Here is a 27,795-nt window from a genome sequence, read left to right as displayed (position 1 = left end):
TCATATAGAGTACACTGAGATTATGTTGTAGTTGTTTCCATCCATCCATCCATCTTCTGTACCGCTTATCCTACAGGGTCATGGGGAACCTGGAGCCTATCCCAAGGAGCATGGGGCACAAGGCGGGGTACACCCTGGATGGGGTGCCAATCCATCGCAGGGCACGTTGTAGTTGTTTAATACTTAAAATGTATAAATTATACATATATTGTAGACAAAGAAGCTTTCAACCACACTTTCGAAGATATCAGCCTACTGTACAGTATAAACTCAACTATTTTATTTTGCATGACAAGGAAGTAAAATATTGCCCGTCATACAAAATAAGCCTTCTCGAACTTGTCTGTTTTTTATTTATTTATTTATTTATTTATTTATTTTTGTCAACAGCCATAAATTAGGTGTTTAAAGTCGGTGTGATGAGGAGAAAGGAAAGGGAAATGCTGACATTGTTCCTCTGGCGCTTTAAAAAAGAACTGGGTCATTAGTGCTTATTTGCAGTAGCGCTTTGTGTCTTTAAACCCTTGTTTGTTCACTTAGTGATTATTAACTTAGCGACAAAGCACGCCAAGGTCACTTCTGTTCAAAATGGACACTTTCGCCTGCATGGATGGATTAATTTTCTTTACAAGTTGCTCGTTCACCGAGCCAGGTTTACATAGTCCAGGATCACACATCTTGGTGTGTTTGATGAGTATATGACAACGGGACAGTAAAGTGTAAGGTGTAAAGGGTAAAGTATCCTGAATGCCTCGGAGCAGCGCGCGTGACCTGGGCTCCGTCCCAAACAGCACAGTAAATATATGTGGCAGCCTGCTATTTCCACATGCGGTTTGGGGCATTGCCCGTGTCACACGGCTATTACCAGCAGAGCACTATTTAACAAGGACGATGGTTTGGACGTAGCCACAGTCACACGGCTCTCCGCGTAAAATCGGTGCTCTATTTTCACGTGATTTAATCAGGAGTGTGCGATTTGGGACGGAGCCAGTTGCATGGATCTTTGATGAAGGCTGCTTTGATGGATCAGCAAAACATGGCGAGTTTGAGGGTGAACTCGGGCTCCCAAAGATTTAGACAGTACCCACGGGAGTTGTCTGGGGAGTACCCCAAGAATGATCTGGATAATAAAGACACGTTTAAATCTGTGGATATGGGTAAGTCATGATGGGTCAGTTATAAGTGGATTATTTTGCAATATTTGGGTTATAGTTGTGTATGTGCATTTGTAGCCTATATGAATAACATCACACTAATCAAATGTTATCATTATGGAAATACCGAGTTGAACTGAGGAATTTTTTTTTAGATAGATAGATAGATTATTTTAAGTATACACTTTGGTTATTTGCTCTTTAAACACAAATACAATTTTATTTCTTTTTCAGAACATAAGTCCTTAAGAGCAACAGGGAGTATTAAAGTGACCTCAGCAGTTTCTGAAGATAAAATCCCCACAGGTAAGGACCAACTTTATGAACACTACACATGACTACATACCACACTGAGATCAGGTGAGAAGTACAGGTGTATACTACAGATGTTTCCTGAACCTTCGACAGCAGTGATCTCAAATCAAGTTAAGAGTAAATTGGACTTGTGAGTTGAGCTGACTAAATATTAGAAACTTGCTAAATTCATCATTCATAAATACTACAGGGTGTCCCAAAAGTCTTCATACATAGGGGACTATGTTTGCCAGAACCACGTCGGTTGTGCCTTCGTCAGTGGATGTTAAAGGATGGTCGGTCCACAACACTTCCAGTCTTTTTGAAATTGTTCATAAGTTTGGCAGCAGTGATGTGTGTGTGATGTGCCCACCATGTTTCCTGTTAAAGTCAAGTCCATCGGAACCTCGTGATAGCTCCCCGATCCAGCCTTGAGAATGATTTCAATATGTTCTTCTTTTGTCAAAAAAGCATTTTTATCTGAAGCAATTGTATTCAACATGGACCCAAACCTCAGTGTTCGTATAATTTTTAAATCAAAGCCACCAAAGTCGCTGACTGTATTTTTAATATGTTGATTCCAGAACAGCCCATGTACATTGTGGTGTCCTGTCATATGAATATCAAAATAAAAATAAGGCTCAAATATAAGTACTTAACAATGCTTTGGGGGAAAAGAAACCTCTCAAACACAGGTTATATGAAATTAAACATTGAACCCTGCACATCTCATTCACTGTCACTGATTAACCCCTGCTGTCAATGCAATACTATAACATCACATGATTGGAATGATGTTATGAGCTCAATCAGTCATGAATTAAAGAGTTTGGCCCTTTTTAACTGACTTCATTGTGTCCTAATAAATGCTAATGCAAGATTTCAAGATTTAAGGAAATATACAGAGTTGCAAATGTGCTGTGAACCATGTCAGTTTTTTCCGAGTACATTTTAAATAATGTGTTCTGCATGATGGTGGCATTGTTTGGTGCTACATGTAGAAACAGATTGCTTGGTTTGTTAACTACCAGGCCTTTCCTGTTGCAGTGTTGGCTCTTCAGCTTGCTATCGCAGAAGGTCCGGACTGGCTTCCTGCTGACAAGGACACACAGGAAGTTCTGTGTGGGAAGCTGCGTGTGCTGGAGACTGACCTCAGCAATATTTCATCCTTGATCTCTGTATGCTTTCCTTACTGAGATTCCATACATTGAATCAATTACAAATGAACAGTATACCAGAGTCAATATGAAGATGTAAAGGAGGAACCTAAACAGATTTATACGTAGCTTCATTAGAATTATTACAAAAACATACTAAAATTACAGGCTCATAAAAGTTTAAAGATTTTAGAGTTTAAAGAGACTTTTTCCCCATCTGTAAGGAATTCTCTGCTCATCTGGTGTCCATCAACAGTGAGGAAAGGACCATTTTTATCACTTTTAAATCATTTGAAGAAATATGGAAGTTCACCACGTACTACAGAATGGGTTTGAACTTTCTCAACTCTTAGCATTAAGATTTCAAGTGCACCTATTATGGTTTTTCGATTATTACCCTTCAAGTCGTGTGTTATAGAGCTGTTTGTGAATGTAAAAAGTCTGCAAAGTTTCAAAAATCAAAAGTGCACGGCAAACAGAGTTATTGTCTCCCAAAAGAAGGAACCGATTCTGAACAGCTTAAACGAGTTGTTAGTAATTCCAGAATTTCTTCCTACACAAACCTACGTAGGTTTGTAACAAAAAGCCCCGCCTCTGGTCTTCATCATCTGCTCTCTGACGGCGGTAGACCAATCACAACAGACTGGGACATCTGACCAATCAGAGCAGTGAATGCTTTCTGAAAGGAGGAGTCAATGAATCCTTTATAATGGATCATTTAATTAGTTATTTTTGAATTGGGGTAAAAAAGTAATGCTGCAATTTAAATTATGAGCACATTAAAGTGTTTTTTTGACCTTGGATGCATGTAAATCTATTGTACGTGACCTTTAAAACAAAATTAGGCATGTATGAAAACCATAATAGGTGCACTTTAAAGAATACTAAAACATATATAGTTTACAGTGAGAATTTTGATACCTCAGCATTAATACCCGTATGTGAATGTTCTCCAGGTTTCCTGCATCAGTGTTTGGGGAACCTTCTTTTGGACCAAGTGTTCTGGCTGAATGTTTTAGACCTGGAGGACTCAGGAATTGAGGTCTCAATTAAAGAGGAGGCTCTTAATCAGATGTACAAAGGCTTTCTGATGCAAGAAGGTAGCACAGTATACACTTTTTACTCATAGAAAAATACTTTATTAAACTGACACCAGCACAATATATTGTGGATTCTGTTTCAGGCTCATTTTTTGGGAGCTGCACAGTGAATCAGATGTTTGACAGCTCCACATCAGGCAGTGATCTTTATCTTGAGAAGGGTGATATTGCTCTGTTTGAGCCTCCATTCCTGGGCTCAGGTTGGACTGTGCTATCCTTGGCAGATGGATCAAGAGGGACTAAAGCACGGCCATTACTGGAACCTGTCATTCCATTTCATGAGTAAGTGGGGTAAAGTGGTGCTCAGTAAATATTCGCATACTGTGGATTCATTCATTTTTCTTCTCTCTTTTGCTTTAGGTGGTTTTTGAAGTCCTGTCCTGAGTGGGTTTTGGTAGGCAGTGGAAAAACATGCTGTGATCTCCAGTTTCAAATTGGTAAGGAAACTTCAAAGACTAGCATGTTGCAAGGTTATAATATAATGTGACACAGAGTTACTGAAATGATTAATAAAACATATCAGCTGTAGGTATCTGTGAGGCTACAGAGGTATATGATGGTAATGGACCCGATGAGCTCAGTTTTGAGGCTGGTGATCGCATCATCATCAAGGGCCTACTGGTGACCTGTTTTGAGTGGTTCATGGGCAAGCTGGAGAGAACTGGTGATATGGGACTTGTCAAAACCAGCCTTGTAAAAGCAACTGATTCTCTTTGTGAGTAAGTGCCTGCGTTTTTAAATTTGATGTGTGCATTTGACATTCAACCTAATCATTATATACACAGACAAAATATTTTCCAATAACACCACATCACAGAGTATTTTATTCCTCTTAAACCACAACAATGAAACAGCGATTCTTTTTTAATTTATTAATGGACTACACATTGTACATTCCACACTGCAAAAAAAGGCCTTTCTTGAAACAAGAAAGACACATTAATTTAGTTAAAGTGTACTAAAATCAAGCAAAAAAAAAAATCTTAAAGTATTCTCGAAAATATCATAAATATAGTCACTAAAAATGCTATTGGATCTTAAAACTAAAATCTTTAAACTAAAAAAAGGCCAACATTTAAGCAATTTGTGCTTATTACAAGCAATGACTCAGTTATTCAAGATAGACTTACTTAAAATGAGTATTTTGGTCACTTGTTTGAGCTGACTAAGAATTTATCCCTAAATCTAAGATTAATAATTAACAAAAAATTAAATAAAATAAACAGCTTACAAGAAAATTTCTTCAAACAGCATACTGAAAATAAGTGACTGTCTTAAATGAAGGCACCAGAAGCAGTGTTATTTTTAGCAACTTTATTGAAACAGGGAAAAACTCTGCAACATAGCGTCAGGGATTGTAGAAGCCAGCAGATGCAAGCACAGATTTTTATACAATCAAGTGCAAAACAAATAGCCAAAACTGTGAAAACAAGAACCATAAATGTAACAATGGACACAAAGCAAAAACATACAGACAATAAGAGCAGCTGTAGCACACATGATAACACACGAACACGACTACAACAAAAGCTTGATGAGGTGCTGAAAAACTAATACCTCTATGGTGTGCTTATTAGGGGTCACATAGAACAGATGTGAGTCATTATTGGGACATGTGACACGGTCATGTGACATGCTGGGGCTGATGGGTAATGTAGTTCAGTGTGAATTTCAGCATAACCATGGGTAATTCAGGGACATATCACTGGCTATAGGAAGCGACTACAGGCTGTTATTTCAGCAAAAGGAGGCTCTACTAAATATTGATGTGATGATTCCATTGAGGTGCCCAAATTTTTGCACCTGTCTGTTTTTGTTATGACTCACATTGTGTTGTTTCTGTTGATTCAATGAATGTTATTTCAGAACTGAAATGTTACTGTTTCCATAAAGTATCAATTATATCCAAATGAAGTTGCTGCTTCAAAAGCTCAGCAGATTATAAACTGAAATTATGATAATTCAGGTGTGCCTGAGTGTATGTATGTAAGAAATTTCACTCAAGTGTGCTCTATTTTAACAACAGATCTGATGAAATCTTTATTAAACAAGAAGACAGAAAAATTTTCAACTTGGACCAAGAGAAGATTAAAAAGGAAGCTATTGCTTTTTTAAAGAAAACCTGCCAAAGCAATGTTGCTACAGTCTACAAACTTGGTAAGCTGTTTTGTGGCCTAATGACTTCAATAAATGAAAGTAATTTATTGTAGGATACCAATATCTCTATCAGTAACCACTTAGTCATGTAACAGTCTGCACTGTTGCGTCTGAGACTTCGATCAAAACAGTCAGAAACAATTATCTTGAAGGTTTTGTTTGAAAACAAATAGGTATATTAATATTAATGGTACATGCAAATGCAAAAAAAGGCAGTATCCTATATATCACACTCACATTTTCTTATGTTCTGCACAAGTCCTCCCCGAATCCTCTGAAGCGCAACTAAAGAACTAAACCTACTTAACTGGACTTTATTACGATACTTTAAACATTCTGAAACTAGGATTCTTACACAGTGGCATTAACCAAAACAATGTGTTCTATTAACAGATAAACAGCAAGTTTTTAACTTAGTGCAGACATCTGAAACCAGTAATAATAAAAGGTGCATCAATTCAGAGCTGTAAGTCACAGCTGCAGCACATTGCAAGAGAGAACTCTGCTTTTACACGCCCAGTTTCCAGGGAAGAATTCTTGGGGCTCTGACACTAGAGGTTAAACTGTGGGTCATAGCTGGCTCAGCCCTGAGGAATTAAAATACCCTGTAAGCACTTTATTAACCTGTTACCAAAAGTGAATCTCACTGGAGCCAGAATTTCATTCATCACTCTCAGTACGAGACCTACACTGCTTGACATCTAGCAGTCTGATGTTTTATCACACTCACCTGTCTTGGCTGAGCTGGGAGGTTGAAATTCCCCAGACAAATGGTGTTGCTGATGATCCTGACTCTACCTCCTCTGTGTCAGAAAAGTGTTTGTTAATCAGAAACTGTATCTGTGGGCCTACTGGATTCACAATTTCTTCAATCCATTAATAATGGCTATTTACCACCAAAAACCTTGTTGGAGTAATTATGCTACATGCCTAGGAAATGAGGAGAGGAAGGACAGTGTAATATAGAGAAGGAAAGAAGCTGACCTTGGTCCCAGTCTTCTTCACATGTAGGAATAGTCCAGGTGCTGACAGGATTCTGAAATTTGCCCTGGGTCTCATCAGTTACCGCTGAAATTAATCAGAAAATGACATGTAAATAAGCTTTTCTGCTGTCAAACAGAAATGTTGTACCATTGAGTCGGTCACAAAATCATATAAGGCCTTACCATAGTCGGTATTTACAGAGCACCTATCCACGCAGGTAGACATGTGACCGGACAGCTCGTGTTTGGGCATAAGGTGACGGGCATTAAATGGGCATGTCCACAGTTCACTGGCCAGCTGAGGATTGTTCTGAAAAAGATATTAGAGCTCATTTCATACTTTCATAATTTATGTACCAACGGATTATTCACGATGCATCGATCACTGATAATAACGAGGCTAGGTTTAATCACACTGCATCAGTGAAGGTTTTCAATCATAAGATGATGGAATGTGGAGTACTAAATCTAAAGAAACGCATTAATGCAGTAATATTTTAATAAAAAATTTTTTTACGAAAGCTTCAAATACAGTTAATTATTTGTCATGTTATACATGCAAATAGACGACTGCTTGAAACCATGGGCTGTGTCCAAAACCGTGTACTTGCCTACTATATAGTAGCAGAGATACATGTATTTTGCCTAATATATAGTAGGTAAGTACGCAGTTTCAGATACAGCTGTGCTCTCTTGTTTACCGCCAAACAGTTGAGCGCTGTCGTGTGTACATGTCCTGTTGAAAAATGTGGCGAAAATTCACACACGGCGTTAACAGTGTGATTAAGGTGTCCGATAACATCTCAACATGTCTTAATTCGATTTGTGTTTACTTCGAGTATGACTTTAGTCAGATTAAGGTAATCAATAATCGCTGTTTACATGGTAGTTTCTTAATCAGAATATTGTCTTAATCGGGTTAATATCAGATTACTGTTGTCCATGTAAACGTACTGAATGTGTGTGTCCTGCAATGGATGGGGCATCACATACAGGGTGTATTCCTATGGATGGATTGATGGGTGTGTGTAGGTATGTGAGTATGGATGGATTGATGGATGGGCGTGTGTAGGTATGTGTGAATGGATGGATGGATGGAAGGAAGCAGTTTCTTTCATGTCACAGAACATGCATTACACTTAATTTATAATCCTAGGTCAGTGGTTCTCAACCAGGGGGGCGTGGACATATATATATATATATATATATATATACACACACACACACATACACACACACACATATAAACCTATTATTTTGAAAAAAAAATAGGGAATCATTTTACCTGGTCTCCTCCAATATGTGCAAGAAGGGGGGCTGGGGGGCTGAGGGGGGGCCTCCAACATAATAGGGGATGCTTGAGGGGGCTTTAGTTGCAAAAGCTTCAGAACCTCTGTCCTAGGTTAACCATCTTTATATAGGAAAATAGGTTCATACCCACCTTCTTGCACTTGATGAGATGGTAGGGAAGGCGACATGCCCGGATTTTATGATTAGAGTCATAAGGGCACTGAAGCAATTTGTCAGGGTCAAATAAATCATCATCTAACAAAAAGAAAAGAGAAGAAAATAAACTATACATGGCAGGATAGTCAGGCTGGCAGAAAGAGTTTGGTGCTATTTTACATCCTATAAAATGCTCACACCTAATCATTCATCACCTATTCATTAACATTACCTTGCTCCTCTTCCCAGCGACGAAGAGGGACTTTGGGTTTGGTTTCAGGTAATGAGTCCCGGCCGTTTGACTTTGCCCGTGTCGATGACATTCCCTCTGTATTCTGCACAAAAGCAGCTGGCCTAAAACTTGTGAGGAAAAACACAAACGATTTTTCACCTTTTTTTTTTTTTTTTTACCACAAACTAGCCTGTCAATTAGCATCACGTCGTCTTTCAAATGACATTGGGAAATTACATTCGATATATCGATATATATTTATCGATTTGTTTGTGGTTAACATAATTTCTACTTATTTTTGAACTAAAATGAATTTTAAATGTGAAAACAGTGCTCACGAAAATCTGTTGAGCGGGACGAACAGGTGTACGAATCTACTGCGCATGCGCATTGGGTTCCTTTTTTTTTTTTTTTTTTTTTTTTTAAACTGTTAGCTAATCCAAAGTTCGACTTTTAGCTAAGAATGAAAATGACATATAAATGTATTTAAACCCTTTTCAACCAAGAAGGCAGTTTAGTTAGGTTTCACAGATATTACTTCATTCTCACAAACGCATTTAAACACAGAGACACATTTAGCTCAGTGAGTTAAGGGGGATCACAAACTCTTCGGCTTGAATAATAATATCCAAATATGAATTCTAAAATGTTCTTCTTTATCCAGAAACAATGGGGGACACAATCTTGTACTCTGTAGCCTACGCTGATTCGCCATAATAATAACTCATAAATGCTGTACGAGTTTTAGAGCCTGTACCAAATGATCTAAATGTTTATTTCTGATTTGCATTGTTTATGACAGATTCAGCAAATCCAAGATCAATTCAAAGTAGGTAACATTTGTATGTTACACATGTTTAATAAATTATAATGGTTCTTTAAAACAAATCCAAATAATTTAAACTACAGGCTATTTTTTTCCATTCGTCTTTCTGTAGATGGACCCACCGACAATGAATATGTATGCATGAAAAGAAATATTGCCAATATTTTGAGTGAATTAAGGGAACAACTTCAAAATGAACAGACAGCAGACAGTGTGAAACTCCAACCAGATGACGATGAGTCCTTAGGATCCACAGAGTCACCCCATGAAATCCCACACTTTACTGTATGTTCAGAGCAGGATGATACCAGTCCAGATGGATACCATTCCCTCCTGTCATTCCTAGGCAGCCGTGATCACCGGCCTGCGTTTCAGCTTCTCTATGCTGCCTACCCGGAATTCATCCTGTTGCATTTCCAGGGCCACAATGATGAGGACGAGCTGGTAGCGTATTTAGGTGTTGCTCGGGAAACTGCAAGAAAAAAGCGGCTGTCATGGGCACAGAGCAGAATCTGTTTCCTCTTGGGACAGCTTTGTGCGGGAAGGTCAAAGTTCTCCCAGGCACGCGTCTATTATGAGGAAGCCTTAAGCGTACCCAGAGACTATTTCACAGACATGTACTTTCTGTCAGCCATCTACTCTAACCTGGCCCTCATCTATCTCACACAAAAAAATGCAGAGAAGTATCTCACTCTGTCTGAACGTTTTGCTGGTTTATTGATGGCAGGCTGTGACTATTTATCTGGCACAGAAGATCCAGAGGTGTTGAAGTTTGCACTGAAAAAAGCAGTTCTGTCTCAGAATACACCCGCAGAAGCCCGGGTCTGTTTCCTGTTAGCAAAGTTTTATCTGAAGCTTGGAGAAGGGATGAGTGCTGTTCCTTTCATCGAACGGCTACAGATTTTGGCTGATCAGATTCCTGGAGCTTGTGACAAGATGCGGAGCCATGGTTTTTTACTGTTAGCAAGGCTTTACATTGACTATGGTCTTCTTCAACTAGCTGAGAGCTCAGCACAGCAAGCATGTCTCCAGGTGGGTTTTACACGATAAATATGAAGCTGCTGTTTGTTGTTCTATTCATAAATGTAATTTATATTTAATTCTTGCATCCACACAGGTGTCATCCTCAGTCACTGATTGTTTCTGCAGCGTCTCTTTGCTGTTAGAGAATAGTCAGGAACTGCATGGAGTGGACATCCCGACACAAGTGGCTCCATGTTTGACTCGAGCCGCTGCTTTAGAATCAGCTGACGTGGAGCCCAGCCTTTCACATGCCTATGCCTTGTGTCTGTCTTGGCTCTTCCACAAGCATGGCATGCCTAAAAGGGCAGTTCAGTACATGTATGGTTTCCTCAACCATTCCTCCGCTTCCACACTCAGTCAGTCTGATGTCAGCGCTGCTCTTATCTGGCTGGCGTGGTTGTATATCTGTGACTCGCAGCACCACAATGCTTTGGATGTGCTGGACTCAGTCCTGTCCTTCCTCCCTGAGCACTGCACAACCCAGCTGGAGGGTGTCATCTATAATATGCGTGGCATCACTTTGAGACATGCTGGTGATGTAAAACAAGCTGCAGAGAACTTCCATGCTGCAGTCGATGTCTGTGAGGAGTTTGAAGACAGGCACAACTGGGCCATAGCGCTGGCCAACTTTGGCTTCTTAAGTCTGCAGGTCAACGCGAAGAGCGTAGCAGAGGAGCAGCTCACCCAGGCAGTAGAGCTGTTCTCTGAACTAGAGGATAAAGATGATGAGTTGAACTTTGTTGTTGTGCTCCTAGAGCTTGGGAAGCTTTATGTCTCGCGGGGTTTTTGTGAGAAAGGAAAGCTCTGCTATGAGTGGGCCCTGCTGATTTCCATCCTCTATGAGAACTCAGAGAGTAAGTACCAGTTATCATTATTGACAATTCTGTTTGGCAGTATAATTAAAAATAGAGACAAACTAAATAAAATATTTTTGCTTTTAACAAGTTGCTATTAATATATAGATATTGGCATAATGATTAGGGGGTGGGGGGTATTAGGAGTGCATTGAGTCCGCAAAGTTTGTATAGTACATTTCAACAGTACCAGGTAGAAAGTACTTAATCCAGAAATCCCAAAAGCATTAGGTAAACTACTATATAGTTCTCCTAGTTCACAGTTGGACACTTTAGTAATAAATGCTACAGTGAAATACATATATACATATACATATAAACATATAACAGATATAAAATAAAGTCACACATATTACTTTTCTGTGTGTTTAAGTCTCAGGTGACTTTGCAGTTCTTGGAATGTGAAAAATGGTTTCCTTAGTAAGAATAAGAATCTGTAAGTTTATCATGGATGCTGGTATTGAAAAACTTGATAATTTTAAGATTTTGCTTGAGCCGGGGGTTGTAATACTCCCTGTATTCTAAAGCACCAGGAAAAGTTTAGTGATAGAAGAATGAAACATCTTGAGCTCACTAAACCTTCAGTGTATCAGATAATGTGTGGAGTCTGATACAATATAGACATTTTTTCCCCCAGTAAATTCAGTGAAGAGGTTTACATCCCATTTATGGCTCACAGTGATGTATACTAATACTTCCAGTCAAGCATTGAGAACGTGTAGTAAATACTACAAAATAGGTTGAATAGGCTGTGCAGTACTCATATTCTGTATATTATTTCTATGGGAAGATTTCTTCTTTGGATTCTGTGAGAAAAAATCTATTTTATAAAATGTACTTTCTAAAATGTGTATGATTTTGAAATGGTCTGTGATCTTGGAATTAATATGAAAAGTCCTGTTTACAGCATTATTGTTAGTGTTGCTGACATCACAGTAAAAATATTTTTGTGGTTGCTCTGAAGGTCATAATAATGTCATTTTCATCAGGAATGGTGAAAAAGAAGCACTTTGTTCTTTCGTTAAAATGTTATGAGGAAAAGTATTACAAAAAATATATATTTTGGGTGTCATTAAAACTATATGGAGACATGTTTTATGTTTACAAACTTCAAATCAAAATTGACTAAAACTGGTGGTGGTGTTACGAAATAGCTGGTCACCATTTCTAAAATCATAGTTCAGTGTTTCTCCGTAAATGACATTCAAACATTCCAACATTCAAACTTAACATTATTTAACTCAGTATTATTAAACTTAGTAATAATATGAATAATAGTGATAATAAGCTCATCAGTTTTTAAAAGCAAAAAAAAAAGCCACCCAAAATACCCACTGTTTCACTTTTGGGGGGAAAAAATCCTACTGTTTCATTTTCATTTTTACCCCAATTGTGTAAAAATAAATAAATAAATAAATAAATAAATAAATAAATCTGTTAATTGCATGTACATTCTACAAATGTAATTTAATCTCATAATTATTTCCCTGTTAAGGCCAACTGCAAGCCACCCGTCACTTGTGCCAGCTATATAGTGAAGCATGTCCTGATGAAGCTCAGTGTATCATCTATAACGAACACCAGCTGAACCTGCTGCACCAAACAGGAGACAGAACCCTGGAGGCAGAGATATTGGAGAAGATCAGTGAGCTGTACCTAAGCTTGGGCACAGAGAAGTGAGTTCGTATGATGAACAACTCATCTGAATGTTTGTACATCATACAACTATTACATGTGTAGTATTACATGTCAGCAGTCTAAAACTCCTTTTGGTGTTATTATGTCTCAGAGCAAATAGATGTGCTCTGGACTACACCAAAAGAAGTATAGGGATCTGCATCGACATGGGGAGGAAGAGGAAAGAGGCTCACGGCTGGCTCCAGGCAGGAAAAATCTACCACATCCTCAAACAGACTGAGCTGGTGGATCTCTATGTGCAGGTAACATTAAATTGGCAAACATGTATCACTTCTCAAAATGAAAAGATTGACCTTTTGTTGCAAAACATGAACAAATCTATGCATAGTTACATTGTTTGAAGGTTCTGATTATAGACCTGGCAAATACCATGAGAAAGGAACAGTCTTACATATGACTGTAACAATGCTTTGACACTGGAGACTCCTTCCTAAATTGCAAAATAAACGTCTCCTTGTAGAAATCATATTAACAATTACACAGGTTTTTTTTTTTTTTTAAATCTGTTTATGTAGATCATCCTACATACAAATCCCTTTGAATGAGTTGTTGCTAAATGAATCATAAAATATTGGAACAGCTGCATGAATATAAACCTCTAATTTCACTTGGCACTACTCTCAGTTGCTCTTATAGAAAAATGAATCAACACATTCTGACCAGTGGGTGGTATAATACCCGATGCTTAATGTGCTGTTAGATCTTCTAATTTAATCCCATAGAAGACAATATGTGATGAGGTTGATGAAGTTTGTATCGTAATGTTAATAGTAAAGCATGTGATCCCATTAGACTGCGTTCTCTTCTCTCTTTGAGTGACAGGTAGCGCAAGACATTGCTTTAAGCACAGGAGACACGCTATTCATTCTGGAGCTGCTGGAGGCGGCAGGGGACGTATTCCTTAACAGTACACAGGACAGAGAGAAAGCTGTCTGCTTCTACAGGGTAAGTCTGTACAAGCAAACGGGAAAAGTATGCATTGATGTTGGGGATGTCAAATAGATTTAAAGTCAATAGGTCATTTTTAAGACCCTTCTGGAAAGAATAAGAATGATGTGTTTGGGCAGGGAAAATACTCAACTCATTAGGGTTTTAGATCATCAGTTTGACATATTTGGATAATTATTTCATATGAAACTGCTGAGGAATCTACTGAAGAAAGGATAATGATATTTGAAACTGCAGTCATACTTGTCATAGGGTCGTAGCATTAATGTTAATGTTGCTATGTTTAAACATTCATTTTGTCCAGGCTATGTTGACATAGTCTTAAAAAAGGATGTGTAATGTACATGTATAAATAGTGCATGAATGTGTAAAATAATTATGTAGTTTTGATCTATGGTACAGTTTGAAAGCTGTGTGTGTGTGTGTGTGTGTGTGTGTCAGGACCGAGCCCTCCCAATTGCAATGAAGACGAGCAGTGTGCGCTGTCAGCTCAGATTGTGCAATAAGCTAGCAGAGTTGCTGCTACAGCTGGGACATTATGGAGAAGCTCTAGAGTATGCACAGGCTGCATTAGAGATCAGCGTCAGTCTGGGTATGTCACACACACACACACACACACACACACACAGAGACACACACACCTAAACTCTCTCTCAACTCACAAACACCACTTATTGCATGTTGTATTCGCCAGGTGTCACTAAATAACACTGATTTAGTTCCACAGTTAGTAGGATTGAATGGAATTGGTGCATGATTCACAATCATTGCAAAACAAAGTAGGGAGTCATGACTGAATAATACATGCATCAGTTTATTGGTAAAACCCAATGTTGCACACAAAACTCTTCTTCTTTTTTTTTTTTTTAATATTGCTATTATATAGAAATTAATTTCCCTTTGCACTGCATGTTTGTCTTCTTCTCTTTCCCTCTTCATTCCCATACTTCTCTGCCAGTCCCAGTGGCGTTCACATGGTCTTCCATTCCTCAATTTGAACCCTTTTTTATTTAGTTAAAAATTATACACTTTGAACAATGTGTTTGCATGTTTAATCACTTTATATTGCTCACACAGCTCTAAGTTAAATCAGATTACCTAAATTACCTCATTGTCTTAACCTGTTTTATGCTCGTAGCTGACCGTTTGAACGAGCGTGTGGCGTTCCATCGGCTGGCTACACTCTACCACTGCCTGAGTCAGTTTGAGCTGGCTGAGCACCACTTCCTAAAGGCCCTCTCACTCTGTCCCTCGCCCTTACAGTTTGATGAGGAAGCCCTGTACTATGTCAAGGTCTATCAGACACTAGGTGACATTATCTTCTATGATCTAAAGGTAAGAACCTTGTCCAAGGCTTATGTCTCAAAGACCAACCAGAAGAGGGCAGTATAGGCATGCAAACTGGTAATCTGTCAACCTGTGCTCTCTGTAATAGCACTATATAACATGTATTATTTAAAAGGTGGCATGGTGGCACAATATGTAGCATTGCCACCTCACAGCTCCAAGGTTCACTCCTCAGGTCAGGCTGCTGTCTGTGTGGAGTGTCGCATGTTCTTCCAGTGTCAGTATGGGTTTCCTCTGGCTTCTCAATTTTCCTCCAACCTTCCAAAAACATGACATTGTATTGGTTATGCTAAATTTCCCCTGGGTGTGAATATGTGTGGTTTCGGTGCCCTGCTATGGACTGGTGTCCCATCCAGGGTGTATTCCTGCCTCACAACTAGTTATCCAGAGATAGGCTCAGCATTCACCATAACCCTGACCAGGATAAAATGGTTACTGAAGTTCAATGAGTGAATGATTAAAAAGGAAGTGAAATGAGATTTTGAACCAAAAAAATGAAACGTTCTGTATAAATAATGTTGAAGTCATTATGACACTTCGCAATAACATCTATCGAGTGCTCATTTGTTCAATCATACATTATACGAAATGAATAATACTCTACATAAAACTCTATACTGAATTGTCTATCTTTTCTTTCTTCTCTCTCAGGACCCATTTGATGCAGCAGGTTATTACCACCTCGCCCTGGCAGCTGCCATGGACCTTGGCAATAAGAAGTCTCAGCTTGAGCTGTGCACTCGCCTGGCCACGATCTATCACAACTTCCTCATGGATCGTGAGCTCTCCCTTCAGTTCTATCAACGTGCCCGAGCCTTCGCCGCTGATCTTAATATCCGCCGCATCAACCTTTCGCCAGATCAGAGTTTCCACACCACATCCCAATACAGAATCACAACCTCGCAGGAGACAAGCTAGACAATCGAACTGTATTGAGAAAACAGAAACCTAAAACTGCGCTGAAGCACAACACCGTAATGTTTACAGTCTTCTGACCAAATGTTTTGTGTAGTGGATAATTTGCTTTCATTTGTGTTGACTGGCTTGCTGGTAGTTGAAGTCAGAAATCCTAACTGATTCAACATTTGCCCTGATTGCTCATGTTGCTAAAGGACAAAATGTAAGTGTATGTAATACATGACTGACTGAAAAAAAATCAATCCACATTAAGTAGATTAATATAAAACAATACAGAGTCTTTGTTTATGTATATGTCCATGATACTAATTAGCTATTATTTAATTTAACAATAAGCCATTGCATTGCAACTTCATTTTGTAATATATAAAAATAACAGTCTTGAGCTAGAGTTACTAAATTTCTCAATTGTCCCAGTGTGTGTGTGTGTGTGTGTGTGTGTGTGTGTGTGTGTGTTGCCCTGCAATAGATCCAGGGTGTATTTCTGCCTCATGTCCAGGATTCCTGGAATGGGCTCCAGATTCACCTCAGCCTTGACCAGGATAAAGCAGTCACTGAAAAATAGCACATCCTCAAACAGACGGAAAGAAAGAGTAAACCAATGAATATTAATAGAAACTACAGAATTAAAGGTGAGGCTTTAACTTTAAGTGTAACCTAAACACGACTGGAGTAATACGCTCTGGTTAACATACATCTGGATTTGACTTTTAAATGACAACACAGTTTTATAGATGGTACTTATGTAACACCCAAATGATAGATCAGCATCAAGTGCAAATCCTAGGCCCTTGGGAGCAGCCAAACATTTCACTCGCACAAAAAAAACAAAGACATGAAACGTTGCTTCTAGCAGATTTAGTACCCAATGAAAATCCTTACATTTTAACAGTATTTAAAAACTCATTAGAAATCATAAAAAAAATTGTTAGGCAAAAAAAACAAAAAAAAAAAAACAAAAACACTACAAATGGACATTCAACTCTTCATATAATGTATGTAATAATTCATGTAATTAACATATTAAACCTATTCTAAGTTGTCCTGCAGAATGACATTATTTTTAAACCCGGGTTATATTGCATAAGTTTAACTCCTGGAATCAAGTGGAAACAAAGAGATGCTCTGTTTTCTTTAGGTGCTGAAAATGACTGATGTTACGCTTTCAAATAAACATTTTCATGGCTGGTGCGATCCCACAACTCGACCTGAACTGCTCTTCTCTGTCAAAACAAACACCAGAAGCTGAAACTCTGATACTTGCAAGTGTGTATGTGTTAAAAAGACACCATGATGTGTTGCATATGTGCCTGGCCTGAGATGTGCCTTCAGATGGACCATAAACTCCTCTTCAGAACAGACCAAGCTGTACAAGAACACTGCAAGACCTCCTCATGCTTTTATTTATTTATTTCTCTATTTTAAAAACCACATATTAGTCCACGTCTAGAAGGAGGTGACCCTGTGCTGTAGCATGAACAAGGAGGTTGTTTTCTAAGTGAAAACTCTCTCTCTCTCTCTCTCTCTCTCTCTCTCTCTCTCTCTCTATATATATATATATATATATATATATATATATATATATATATATATAGAATCTCATTCTCTGAGCTTAATGCACAATATGGAAAGGGGTTTTAACTGTAATAATTCTCAGAAGTGCATGGTCAGCCTTCAAACCTTCTCTTTTGATTGCAACTATCTAACACTCATACAAACTTTGCATGGTTATGTGTGCACTTTTCAACCCCTCTCATGGTCTTTATATGCTTGCAAAGTGGGCTGTGCGCTCAGAAACCCTGCTTTCTCCGCCTCCATTAAAAACAGCTTCAGTTAAGGAAATCCAGCTTTCCGACAGACCGGCCGGACCGTCTGTTTACTCTGCACACCAGATAATCCGAAATCTGGACTTGGAAGAGCTTTTTTTCCCCTTATTATTTACGCTTTAATTAATATGTAGTAAAGTGTGCACTTATTCGGTGAGGCATCGCGTTATTGCATTTTTGCAGGGCATTTTTGTGCTTGTGGAGACAAGAGGCACATATGGAGACTGCTGTCAATTAGAGTCTGATCTCAGTCTAAACCTTTTTTTTTTTTTTTGCTGTAGTTTTCTTTTTGTTCTTTTCTTCTTGCCTACCTCCTTCATTAGCTCAGACAATGCGAGTGATTGTATTGTCTGCCGTTATTTTGCTCTACGTCCGTGCCGAGCCCAAGTCCAAAACCTGTGCTGCACGCTGTGATGTGAGCGCGTGCCCGAGCCCGAGCTGCCCGAGCGGTTACGTGCCGGACCGCTGTGGCTGCTGTCTCGTGTGCGCGCGCGCCGAAGGAGAATCGTGCGGCCGCGCGCATGACCTGCCGTGCGGAGACGGGCTTGAGTGCAAACATCCGGCGGGGAAACGGCTCTCTAAAGGCGTGTGTCAGTGTCGCTACGGAGCCAAAGTGTGCGCCAGCGACGGCAACACGTACGCCAACGTGTGCCAGCTAAAAGCCGCGAGCCGCAAAGCACTGCAGCAAGGCCTGCCGGGATTGAGCTCTGTGCACAAGGGCCCGTGCGAGAGTGGCCGAGGTAAGCTATCGCTCTGTCACGCGTAAGCAGTACCAGGTGTGCAAAGAGAGCCAAGAAGCACACTAATGTTTAGAACAAAGGTACTTTTTTCGCATTCGTTCATTATTGGAAGTTGAATGGCACATGACTGCATGTATTTATATTATAGTTGCTCTATAGTTTCTAGGCTTCAAGGTATTTGATCACATGAGCTAGATATATTTCATTATACCTGTAAGAACTGCACATCAGACATAGACCTATTAGAGATAGTTGATTTGTGGCAGCTGAAACACTTTGCCACCCATGTGGCCAGACCCCCAGACAAACCTGTACAAGTACCCCTTGCTTCAGAACCAAAAGTCCAGGGGGTCGAGTTTGACCTGATCCAGCTACCTGGGAAGAGTCGAACCAACCGTCTAGGGGGCAGAGACAGCTCAGCTTGTTTCAGTCAGGATGACTGTGTTTGTTGTTGCAGGTTGTACAGCATCTCAATGGTTAGGCTTGGTAGTTAGGGTCAGGGTTAGGTTTATAGGAGGAGTTGGAGTAGGTCCAACGTCACCTCCTGGACTTTTCGTTTTGCAGCAAGGACTATCTCAAATTGTAAAATATGGTCAAAATTAAATTTAAGTTCAAGTGCTACATGCTGTGATGACCGACAACTAATTAAAACAAATGAACCACTGATGTGGAATTGTTCAGGATTTAGGTACATTATTAAAGATGCTCAGGAATGATTAAAACCCATCCATCCATTTTCCATAGTGCTTATCCTACACAGGGTCATGGGGGAACTCTAGGCACAAGGTGTGGGACACCCTGGACAGGGTGCCAACCCATTGCAGGGCACAATTGCACACACATTCACATACTACGGACAATTTGGATATGCCAATCAGCCTACAAGAAATGTCTTTGGACTGGTAGGAAACCGGAGTACCCAGAGGAAACTCCTGAAACACACAGGGCGGAGGCAGGAATCGAACCCCCAACCCCGGAGGTGCAAAGCAAAAGTGCTAACCAGGATTGCAAAGGCAATTATTATGATAAGTCACACTATGTATTTTAATTACCAAATGTCCCTGCCAACAAGTGGTTATCTTTCAGTTGGATTTTTAAAAAGTGACTTGGGGTTTGTCTCCAGTCCATCTGGTTCTTCAGAGCCTAAAGGGAGACATCTTACAGATCCCACAATACCAGCATGTCCATAAATCACCACCAAGCATTTAGTACCTTCTATATCTTCAGACATTAATATGAATGTACTTGTTATGTCTAGCTGCTAGATATTTTCCCTTAATTTAGGACTTTTCTGACTCCCTTACACAAAACCTTCTAGCATACCACTTGAATGAATAGCCTCCAGGGACATGTAAAACAACATAACTCCGACACTAACCCTGCCTTACAGGTGGCAGCTGTAGAGTCCTCATATGAGGAGGCAGTTAGAATACAGAAGGTCATTGTACTCTCCAGACTAGATGTGAATTTCCAGGTGAATTTGAGTGCAAGTTGAACTTTTGGCCTGATCTCTGTCCAGCTCCAGAGTTAGAACCAGAGTTCAAACCTTAACTATTTACTGAACAACCCTTAAACTGCAGACTGACAGGAAACAGTCAAGAGCATGAACTAGTGCCACTGTTTTATCCACAAAGAAAGACAGCCTGAGCTGTTAACCAGAATTAGCTTCTGTGATTACTGACCGATGCCAATCTCTGTAATTATGTGTGAGAGCTGGGTCAGCAATAGGAGTCAAATCTTAACACTAAACAAACCAATTACTGCATATTAGTACAGAAAGATGGCAAGATGGCTGTCTGAATAGATATGGCATATCCTTCCCGACTGAAATCTAATTTTGTCATACATATGAGAATAAACCACGTTTTAAAACAAACATTTCTAATAATGGAAAATTTCCCCAGTCTGGTTATATATTGCCCTATATACAGAAGAGTTTATCTGACAAAATCTGGCAACAATGCATACATTAACAATCCTACAGTAGCCTCAAATCAAACGTACTTTTAGTAACAGGACTGAAAGTTCACGATCCTTTGTGTGTTTAGGGATAGTATTAGGATGTAAAAAAAGAGTTAAGAAAACAGATAAACACATTTACTTTCAAAACTTTCATTAATATGACCATCCAGGAGAGGGGGAAGTGAATATTAGCCAAGATAAACAGTTGCAAAGAGCATGCCGAGTGACCGTTTCTGTTTAATCTCCTTATAAACATACCAAAGATTCATCAGTCATAATTTCCTGTACAACTAATCCTCTGAAACTTAAAGGATAAACACTGAATTTTACATTGGTGTATCAAATATCCCACTACCATGCATCCCTTCCATCATGGTAGCCAAGCATGTGCCATCAGCTGGACCACTAATGTATGGTCTTGCCTCAAACCAGACTGGAAAATCAGACTGGAGAGACAGAAGAGATAATTTTGGAAAGCTTATGGAATTTTTAGCCCTCAGTAAATAGCTAGTGCATGGCTGAGTGTGCAAAGGTTTGGTTTAAAAAATATAATAATAATTATCTTATACAGTCTCTAATAGAGCAACCTCAAAGAGGATACACATTGGAATTGGAATTGGAATATACGGTTGGTTGACTTGGCCACTGTGACCTAAAAGATCTTAACTCTGCAGTTCCCCTTAAGGCCATGACTAAGTGATATAGTTAGCTTGGAATGTGGCCTTAAAGGAGGTTGCTTGATGTGATTAATGATAAACAACTGCATGTGATTTACTGTGTAGTTATGATGAATTTTTTTTTTAATCAGCAATCTGAAATTGATACTTTAGCCACAGTTTGAAGCTCCATTTCTCTTGTTCTTTTCCTTCAGAGCAATGAAACTGTTACCAAAATACACTGCATTCAAAGCAAAAGCACAACCCATGAAATGTAAATCTCTGGGGAGGCGTTAGAGCTTACAGTTAGACAGTATTAAGTGGTTGTAAATTTGTACTGTAAACATTATACCGTTAGACATATTGCCCTGGAGTTTCGCTTTGAGGTTATAAAGATGGGTGTGCTGCTAGACCCCTGAGCTAGAGTGTGTGTGCCAAGGCGGTCACAGGAAACAGCGGTCAGCTTGGGGACAGTCTATGTGCAGAAAATAATGTTGTCTAATTACTGTACTTTTACACACCCAGGACACAGATGCATACACACACACACACACACACACACACACACTACTGAATTGGACTGAAACCACCTGCTAGTTTTGATACAATTACAGACAAGCAGTTCCTGTGCTTGAAAAATACTTTACCACGACTTTGCCCTCTGGTCTTGCCGTAAATATAACCTCCTCTGTCTATAAATACTACCAGGTTTAGCTAATGACTGCCATTTTATTAACTTACTCATTAAGGGTTATAAAATGTTCCGGAAAGCTGTTTACACTGACTGTTGATTTCAGACTAGCATTGCCTGTTTTGATATACAGTAAAGCTGCTCTCAGGTCAGCAGCATGAGTAAACTTCTTCCAGCCTTCTATAACAGCCACGGTGGTGTGTGTCTTTTGTGTAACATGACAAATTCTTCCCTGCTAGTATAGGTCCCACACACCCCAACAGCCCGAGGTATAAATTCAACTTCATTGCTGATGTGGTGGAAAAGATCGCCCCAGCTGTGGTTCATGTGGAACTCTTTCTAAGGTAAGTTCTGTATCTGATTTACTGTACAAGCCTGATTTATTCTGAATAAATGCACTCATGTTAAAAGCATGGAATTTTAGTAATAAAGTGTATGTTGATGGTTATATGCTAGACAAAGAAAATGAGCTTTAAATGATCCTCAAATGTATGAAGTAGTTGTTGTGTTCCTGGCTTTAGAAGTATTTGTGTATGCGGGAGGCTTGGCCATCTTATGTAGACTTTCAGCAGAAATCAGTCGGATCTACAGTAGCTGTTTTGTTAAATGTTTGGGGGTTTTTTTTATGAAGAGGTGGAAATATGATGGAGCTGAAGGTGTGCAAACACTTGAGATATTATGACTCCTGAGACAGTCAGAATGGTCAACAGGCAGACAGTTTATACTCACCAAAATCCTGACTCATTAACATCATGAATCACTGTTTTTTCCACTGAGTTTGCGCCTGTACGAGTCTGTTTTTTTTTCACTGTAGTTTGTTAGTTTTACATCTTGGATAAATAAAAATTGTACAACAATTTTCTGTTTTATGTGTGCAATAATATAATCTGTGCCAACTATAGTATATTAAACTAATAACATTGACTTTTACCCCGTAGCCACCCGCTGTTTGGCCGGACTGTACCACTGTCAAGCGGCTCAGGCTTTGTGATTTCAGAGACTGGGCTGATTGTAACAAATGCTCATGTCGTGTCCACCACCACACCTGTGTCAGGACATCAGCAGCTTAAAGTGCAGATGCATGATGGAGACATACACGACGCTACAATTAAAGACATTGATAAAAAGTCTGACATTGCCACCATCAAAATCAACCCACAGGTGAATACTCTATGACAGAGGAATTGATATCGGTTTAACGATTCTTTTTAATCTGTTTTCCTCGATAAGATGTCACCTTTTATTATTCAAGGAAATATCATGTCTCAAGAATTTGGTACAACATACAAGACAATAGTAGAATCCCAACAATGTCACGTCCATCTGTAGCCAGGAGTTCAAGAGAGCAAAATTCTCTAGCCATTCTCTCTCTCCCCTGTCAATCACAGTGACACTAGCCTTGGATGTCTGTGAGCTTATGCATGCGGAAAAGCGCAGATAGTGCTTTCCTCCAAGTGTGTGAGAGCATGGGCAGCAGTTTGGAAAGATGCCATGGGCTGTGTTCATGTCTCTCGGCGTGTCCTAGCGCTCACCCTAGTTGGTGGGAATTGGCAAATGGGCAAATTGGAAGACAGTGGGGGAACAATTTTCCCCTCACCCCAAAGGTGGATGATTAGTTAAGACATATAGTATCTTGTGTCTGAAAATTGTTTCCTTGAGGTAATTAAAGTTAATGTAGCTAACAAGTGAGGGAAGGGAAGGAAGTTTATAGCTTTCAGTTCAGCATTAAGCACATCTGCATGCATAAGACATTGATTGGATAAGTACCACCGTTTGTACTGTACATTAACAGTGTAAAAAGATAGCAGAATAAGTCATTCATTCATTCATTCTCTTTGGCTTTTCCTGGTGACGGTCACGGTGGCAGTTGATACTTCTCTGTCCTCAGCCGCAGACTGTAGCTCCTTCTGGGAGATCCTCAGACCGTCCCAAGCCAGCTATGAGATATCTGTTCAATGGTTCCTGGGCCTTCCCTGCACTCTTAATTTAAAATAATATACAAATTGGAAAAATATTATCATTGAAATCAGTGCAAAGCTACATCTAAGCCTTCTAACGTCTGTTGCCCGGGTCTGATGCTTACGTGGAGTGATACCAAACTGTAAGTTGGCTGCTACCACTGTATTTAGTCATGCAGTGTACTTTTGTCTATATTTATAGATAACAGTATGATAAGGTGTGATAATTTAGACATGAACTGAAGACTTGCTTGTTGGCACATCAGCCTCATAGATCTGATACAAAACTAAGCAAGGAAACCTCAGACACCAAGCAAGTTTTGGCAGCTTGACTACATGTAGAGTGAAACTTTGTGTTTCAAATTTCATTTTTTGTTTACGAGACTACAGAATATCCCATTGCAATAAACATAGCAATAGTTTAACCACTGTCTCTGTCTTTCTCTCTCGTGTGCTCTTTCTTCTTTGACACTGCTCAGAAAAAACTGTCTGTCTTGTTGCTGGGACACTCAGCAGACTTGAGGCCTGGGGAGTTTGTGGTTGCTATTGGGAGTCCGTTTGCTTTGCAGAACACGGTGACCACAGGAATCGTCAGCACGGCTCAAAGAGATGGCAAAGAACTGGGAATCCGGGACTCAGACATGGATTACATCCAGACTGATGCGATCATAAATGTGAGACAATTGACATTGGATTTGAGTATTTGATCTCATGTTTATTTAAATTAAACTAAACAAAAATTGTGTCTTTTTCTTTAGTATGGGAATTCAGGTGGCCCACTTGTCAACCTGGTAAGCCTTCAATATACATACAAGCACATTAAATACTAAATAAGTGTTTATTCTAGACAAATTTTTTTAAATAGAATGAGATTGTTCAATGTTATGCTACTATTCGAACCTCTATGTTGATCTTAATGTATTATTAGGATGGAGAGGTGATTGGAATCAACACCCTAAAGGTAGCAGCGGGGATCTCCTTCGCCATTCCTTCAGACAGAATAACCCTCTTCCTCAACGACTCCATGGGGAAGCAAGGCAAAGGTACATCAATATTTATATGTGTATCCACATATTTTGGGTCCTAATTTGTGCTGGTTTATGATTAATAAATAATCATTAGCATTTTTGTGCTTCATTCTTTCAGAAGTGAGATCAGTAAAGAAGCGTTTCATTGGGATTCGCATGCTCACTATTACTGAAGCGTGAGTGCCTTTCATATCTTTGATTTATATACGATATGGCCAAAAGTATTTGGACACATGACCATTACACCCACATGTGGGACTTCCCCAAACTGTTCCCACAAAATTGGAAGCATGCAATTGTATAGAATGTCTCTGTATACTGTAGCATTAAGATGGAATTAAACACTGGATCTAAGAGGCCCAAAGATGACAACCCCAGCATGACAACCCCACTGAATACCTTTGGAATGAACTGGAACATCGACTGTGCACCAGGCCTTTTTGTCCAGTATCATGACCAACCTCACTAATGCTTTTGTGGCTGAATGAACTCAAATCCCCACAGCCACATTCCAAAATCTCTCTGTGGAAAAAAAACTCCCAGAGGAGTGGATACTGTTATAGCAGCAAAGGGGGGACTAATTCCATGTTACTGCCCATGCTTTTGGAAAGTTATGTTCGGCAGAAACATCTGCTTGTGATGGTCAGGTATTCACATACTATACTTTTGGCCATATAGTGTATTTGTATTATAGTGACTTTTAAGAGTTTTGGATCGGCAAAAAACCCGCACACTAATAACAGTGACAAACATCGCATTATTCTACATTAAACTGTTCAGTATCCTCTCAGATACCCACATGTTTTTGAGTGCTTTTGGTATGTTCAGCATGTCCTTGTGCTTTCTGTAGTCTTGTAGAGGAGCTCAAGCAGCAGAACCCAGACTTCCCTGATGTTACCAGTGGAATCTATGTCCATGAGGTGGTTCCTCACTCTCCTGCTCAAAAGTAATTATCAACCGACCACATGCTGCTTATTTGATGTGAAGTTACTTTATTATACACTTTTACACTTTATTATGGTGAGGAGGAATTCTGTCTTCTGAATAACCAGACATCCTTTATTGGTTTTCAGCATTTGCGTACTCATATTAATGGCACACATAAAAAATAAAAAAAAAGCATTAGTTAAATAATTAGAAATTCATTTAGGCTTATATTTCTTAATACTGTAAACATTCTCCAGCTCTCCATTTTCCACGGTCTCTCAAACTAATGCATGCTAATCAGCAAAAAGCATGTAATGTTAATAACCCTTTAGTTTTCTGATTTGTTGATATGTTTTGAACTTTTGGGAGCCCATAAAAACAGAATATAGAAGAAAACAGAGCAAACTCATTCTGACAGATTAAGATGGTTTTTAATACTGCTGTAATGTAAGGTATAAAGTTTCTGTTTCATAAATGAATGGAGATAATAAGTAAAGGACCACAATGCAGTTATATCATGTTGACTGAAGAGCCTCATAGATTGTGGTAGCTCTTGTTAAACACTAGGTGCATTTACTGAGAAGTGCTTTGTTAAATCTGACCAAAATAAGTGCTGCAATAACTTTTGTGTCTTCAACTCTAGAGGGGGTATAAAGGATGGCGACATCATCGTAAAGCTGAACGGCCGGCCGTTAACCAGCACCGGTGAGCTGAAGGAGGCATTGATGGAGGACACAGCTCTGCTGCTGGAAGTCCGCAGAGGCAATGATGATCTGCTGTTCAACATCGAGCCTGATGTTATCATGCAGTGACAAATTTATGCACCTTACCACCTTGCTCTGGTAATGCAGGGACAAACAGGGGAACACGGATGGCACGCTGGCATCCACAGACAATAACAGCCAAAGCCTGAACCCCAAAATCACAGCCGAGTAGGATTTTCCTTACTGTGTTTTGTCACCAAAATACTGTACATATATATGGATGGAGATGAAAAGTCTAGTATTATTTCATTTATGGTGGATAAGGAAATGTATAGTACTGTATTGCTTTTTAAAGACAATGCTGGTGATATTGAAAAGCAGCTAGATTTGTGCCTGAGACTATTCCACAGGCCAGGGTGAAGCAGAGTACACACATGTAGATGGCCAGTATGCCATCTTTGCATTTTAATGTGTGTCAAGACAGCACGATTAAAATAAACTGGGAAAAATGTCAAATATGCTATGCATTAGCATGTTGTTGTATAAAATGTGATCAACACATCCTATTGCTGTTCACTTTATAACTGTCTTTTGATGTTTGATATCTACTTTTGTAATGACTGTAAGCAAATTTCATCTTTGTTTGAGTCAAAATGTTTACAACTGTGTCTGCTGGTTCATACCAATAAAGGCAGAATTTCTGATTATCATGTCACCCCTTTTGGCCATGAACAATCCAGTTTGGTTCTCCTTGTATTTATTTCATAATAATATTGGAGGCTATTACACAGGCTTAGAAGGCTACGAACACAGGCTTCACCTCCATACCTGTAAAGTGTACATTTATAATGTATTACTTTCCCCTTCCTGTATTAGCCAGGTGGTGTATCTGGCAGATTCAAGCGGAACTTGAAATTTAGTTAATGAGGAATAATTCGATTAAATTTCCAACGTTGCTACACTAAGCATGGAAATGTCATTTGTAACATAATGATGGAACATGCACAATTTCAAATGTTCTTGGAAAATGCAGACATATTTTATGCTCCTATGTGAATGGGAAAATCTTCTTTATCCTTTAGACTTTATTTTGTATTCCTCTCTAAATCAATCTTTGAGACACATTCTCTCTATGAAATGATTCCACATGGAACCATTTATTAATC

At 39.2% G+C, this 27,795-nt stretch overlaps 3 protein-coding genes across 4 annotated transcripts; 2 read left to right on the top strand and 1 right to left on the bottom strand.

Moving 5' to 3' along the window:
• The first annotated feature begins 274 nt into the window (after positions 1–274).
• On the top strand, positions 275–16,528 carry LOC128610122 (SH3 domain and tetratricopeptide repeat-containing protein 1). The gene is made up of 18 exons (XM_053629218.1): positions 275–1,157; positions 1,389–1,460; positions 2,496–2,626; positions 2,830–2,935; positions 3,562–3,705; positions 3,789–3,987; positions 4,066–4,142; positions 4,229–4,424; positions 5,732–5,862; positions 9,326–9,352; positions 9,462–10,381; positions 10,467–11,226; positions 12,722–12,902; positions 13,016–13,166; positions 13,747–13,869; positions 14,314–14,464; positions 15,011–15,207; positions 15,871–16,528. The coding sequence occupies exons 1-18, from the start codon at positions 1,007–1,009 to the stop codon at positions 16,135–16,137; spliced, it is 3,984 nt and encodes a 1,327-aa protein (XP_053485193.1). The 5' UTR covers positions 275–1,006; the 3' UTR covers positions 16,138–16,528.
• Positions 4,356–8,882, bottom strand: LOC128610123 (gametocyte-specific factor 1). 2 transcript variants are annotated; one of them, XM_053629220.1, is made up of 7 exons: positions 8,862–8,882; positions 8,524–8,651; positions 8,287–8,390; positions 7,029–7,155; positions 6,847–6,930; positions 6,593–6,665; positions 4,356–6,449 (listed from the first exon to the last, which is right to left on the bottom strand). In XM_053629220.1, exons 2-7 carry the CDS (start codon positions 8,612–8,614, stop codon positions 6,371–6,373), a joined length of 558 nt encoding a protein of 185 aa, XP_053485195.1. In that variant the 5' UTR covers positions 8,615–8,651; positions 8,862–8,882; the 3' UTR covers positions 4,356–6,370. The 2 variants fall into 2 exon arrangements, with proteins under 2 accessions (XP_053485195.1, XP_053485194.1); XM_053629219.1 differs by lacking the exon at positions 8,862–8,882 and having other exon boundaries at positions 8,287–8,646.
• A 1,273-nt stretch (positions 16,529–17,801) lies between the features above and the next one.
• Positions 17,802–27,336, top strand: htra3b (HtrA serine peptidase 3b). Its single transcript, XM_053629217.1, has 9 exons — positions 17,802–18,703; positions 22,257–22,356; positions 22,951–23,173; positions 24,450–24,644; positions 24,729–24,761; positions 24,899–25,013; positions 25,117–25,174; positions 25,849–25,944; positions 26,569–27,336. The coding sequence occupies exons 1-9, from the start codon at positions 18,295–18,297 to the stop codon at positions 26,735–26,737; spliced, it is 1,398 nt and encodes a 465-aa protein (XP_053485192.1). The 5' UTR covers positions 17,802–18,294; the 3' UTR covers positions 26,738–27,336.
• The last annotated feature ends 459 nt before the right edge of the window (positions 27,337–27,795 follow it).

The sequence above is a fragment of the Ictalurus furcatus genome, chromosome 7, assembly GCF_023375685.1.
Source record: "Ictalurus furcatus strain D&B chromosome 7, Billie_1.0, whole genome shotgun sequence".
Taxonomy (NCBI): domain Eukaryota; kingdom Metazoa; phylum Chordata; class Actinopteri; order Siluriformes; family Ictaluridae; genus Ictalurus; species Ictalurus furcatus.
Note: the sequence above shows the minus strand (reverse complement) of the source record. Positions and strands in the feature narration are given on the sequence as shown.

Bases quoted from the DNA above. Each gene is read 5' to 3' on its own strand.
- LOC128610122 (XM_053629218.1), top strand. From the start codon at position 1,007: ATGAAGGCTGCTTTGATGGATCAGCAAAACATGGCGAGTTTGAGGGTG. The intron at 1,158-1,388 runs GTAAGTCATGAT...TTTCTTTTTCAG, and splicing joins GTTTAAATCTGTGGATATGG to AACATAAGTCCTTAAGAGCA. The intron at 2,627-2,829 runs GTATGCTTTCCT...CCCATCTGTAAG, and splicing joins ATATTTCATCCTTGATCTCT to GAATTCTCTGCTCATCTGGT.
- LOC128610123 (XM_053629219.1), bottom strand. From the start codon at position 8,499: ATGATTAGGTGTGAGCATTTTATAGGATGTAAAATAGCACCAAACTCT. The intron at 6,931-7,028 runs GTAAGGCCTTAT...GATTAATTTCAG, and splicing joins CTCTGTAAATACCGACTATG to CGGTAACTGATGAGACCCAG. The intron at 6,450-6,592 runs GTGAGTGTGATA...TTAATTCCTCAG, and splicing joins TCCCAGCTCAGCCAAGACAG to GGCTGAGCCAGCTATGACCC.
- htra3b (XM_053629217.1), top strand. From the start codon at position 18,295: ATGCGAGTGATTGTATTGTCTGCCGTTATTTTGCTCTACGTCCGTGCC. The intron at 18,704-22,256 runs GTAAGCTATCGC...CTGCTAGTATAG, and splicing joins CCCGTGCGAGAGTGGCCGAG to GTCCCACACACCCCAACAGC. The intron at 25,175-25,848 runs GTGAGTGCCTTT...TGCTTTCTGTAG, and splicing joins ATGCTCACTATTACTGAAGC to TCTTGTAGAGGAGCTCAAGC.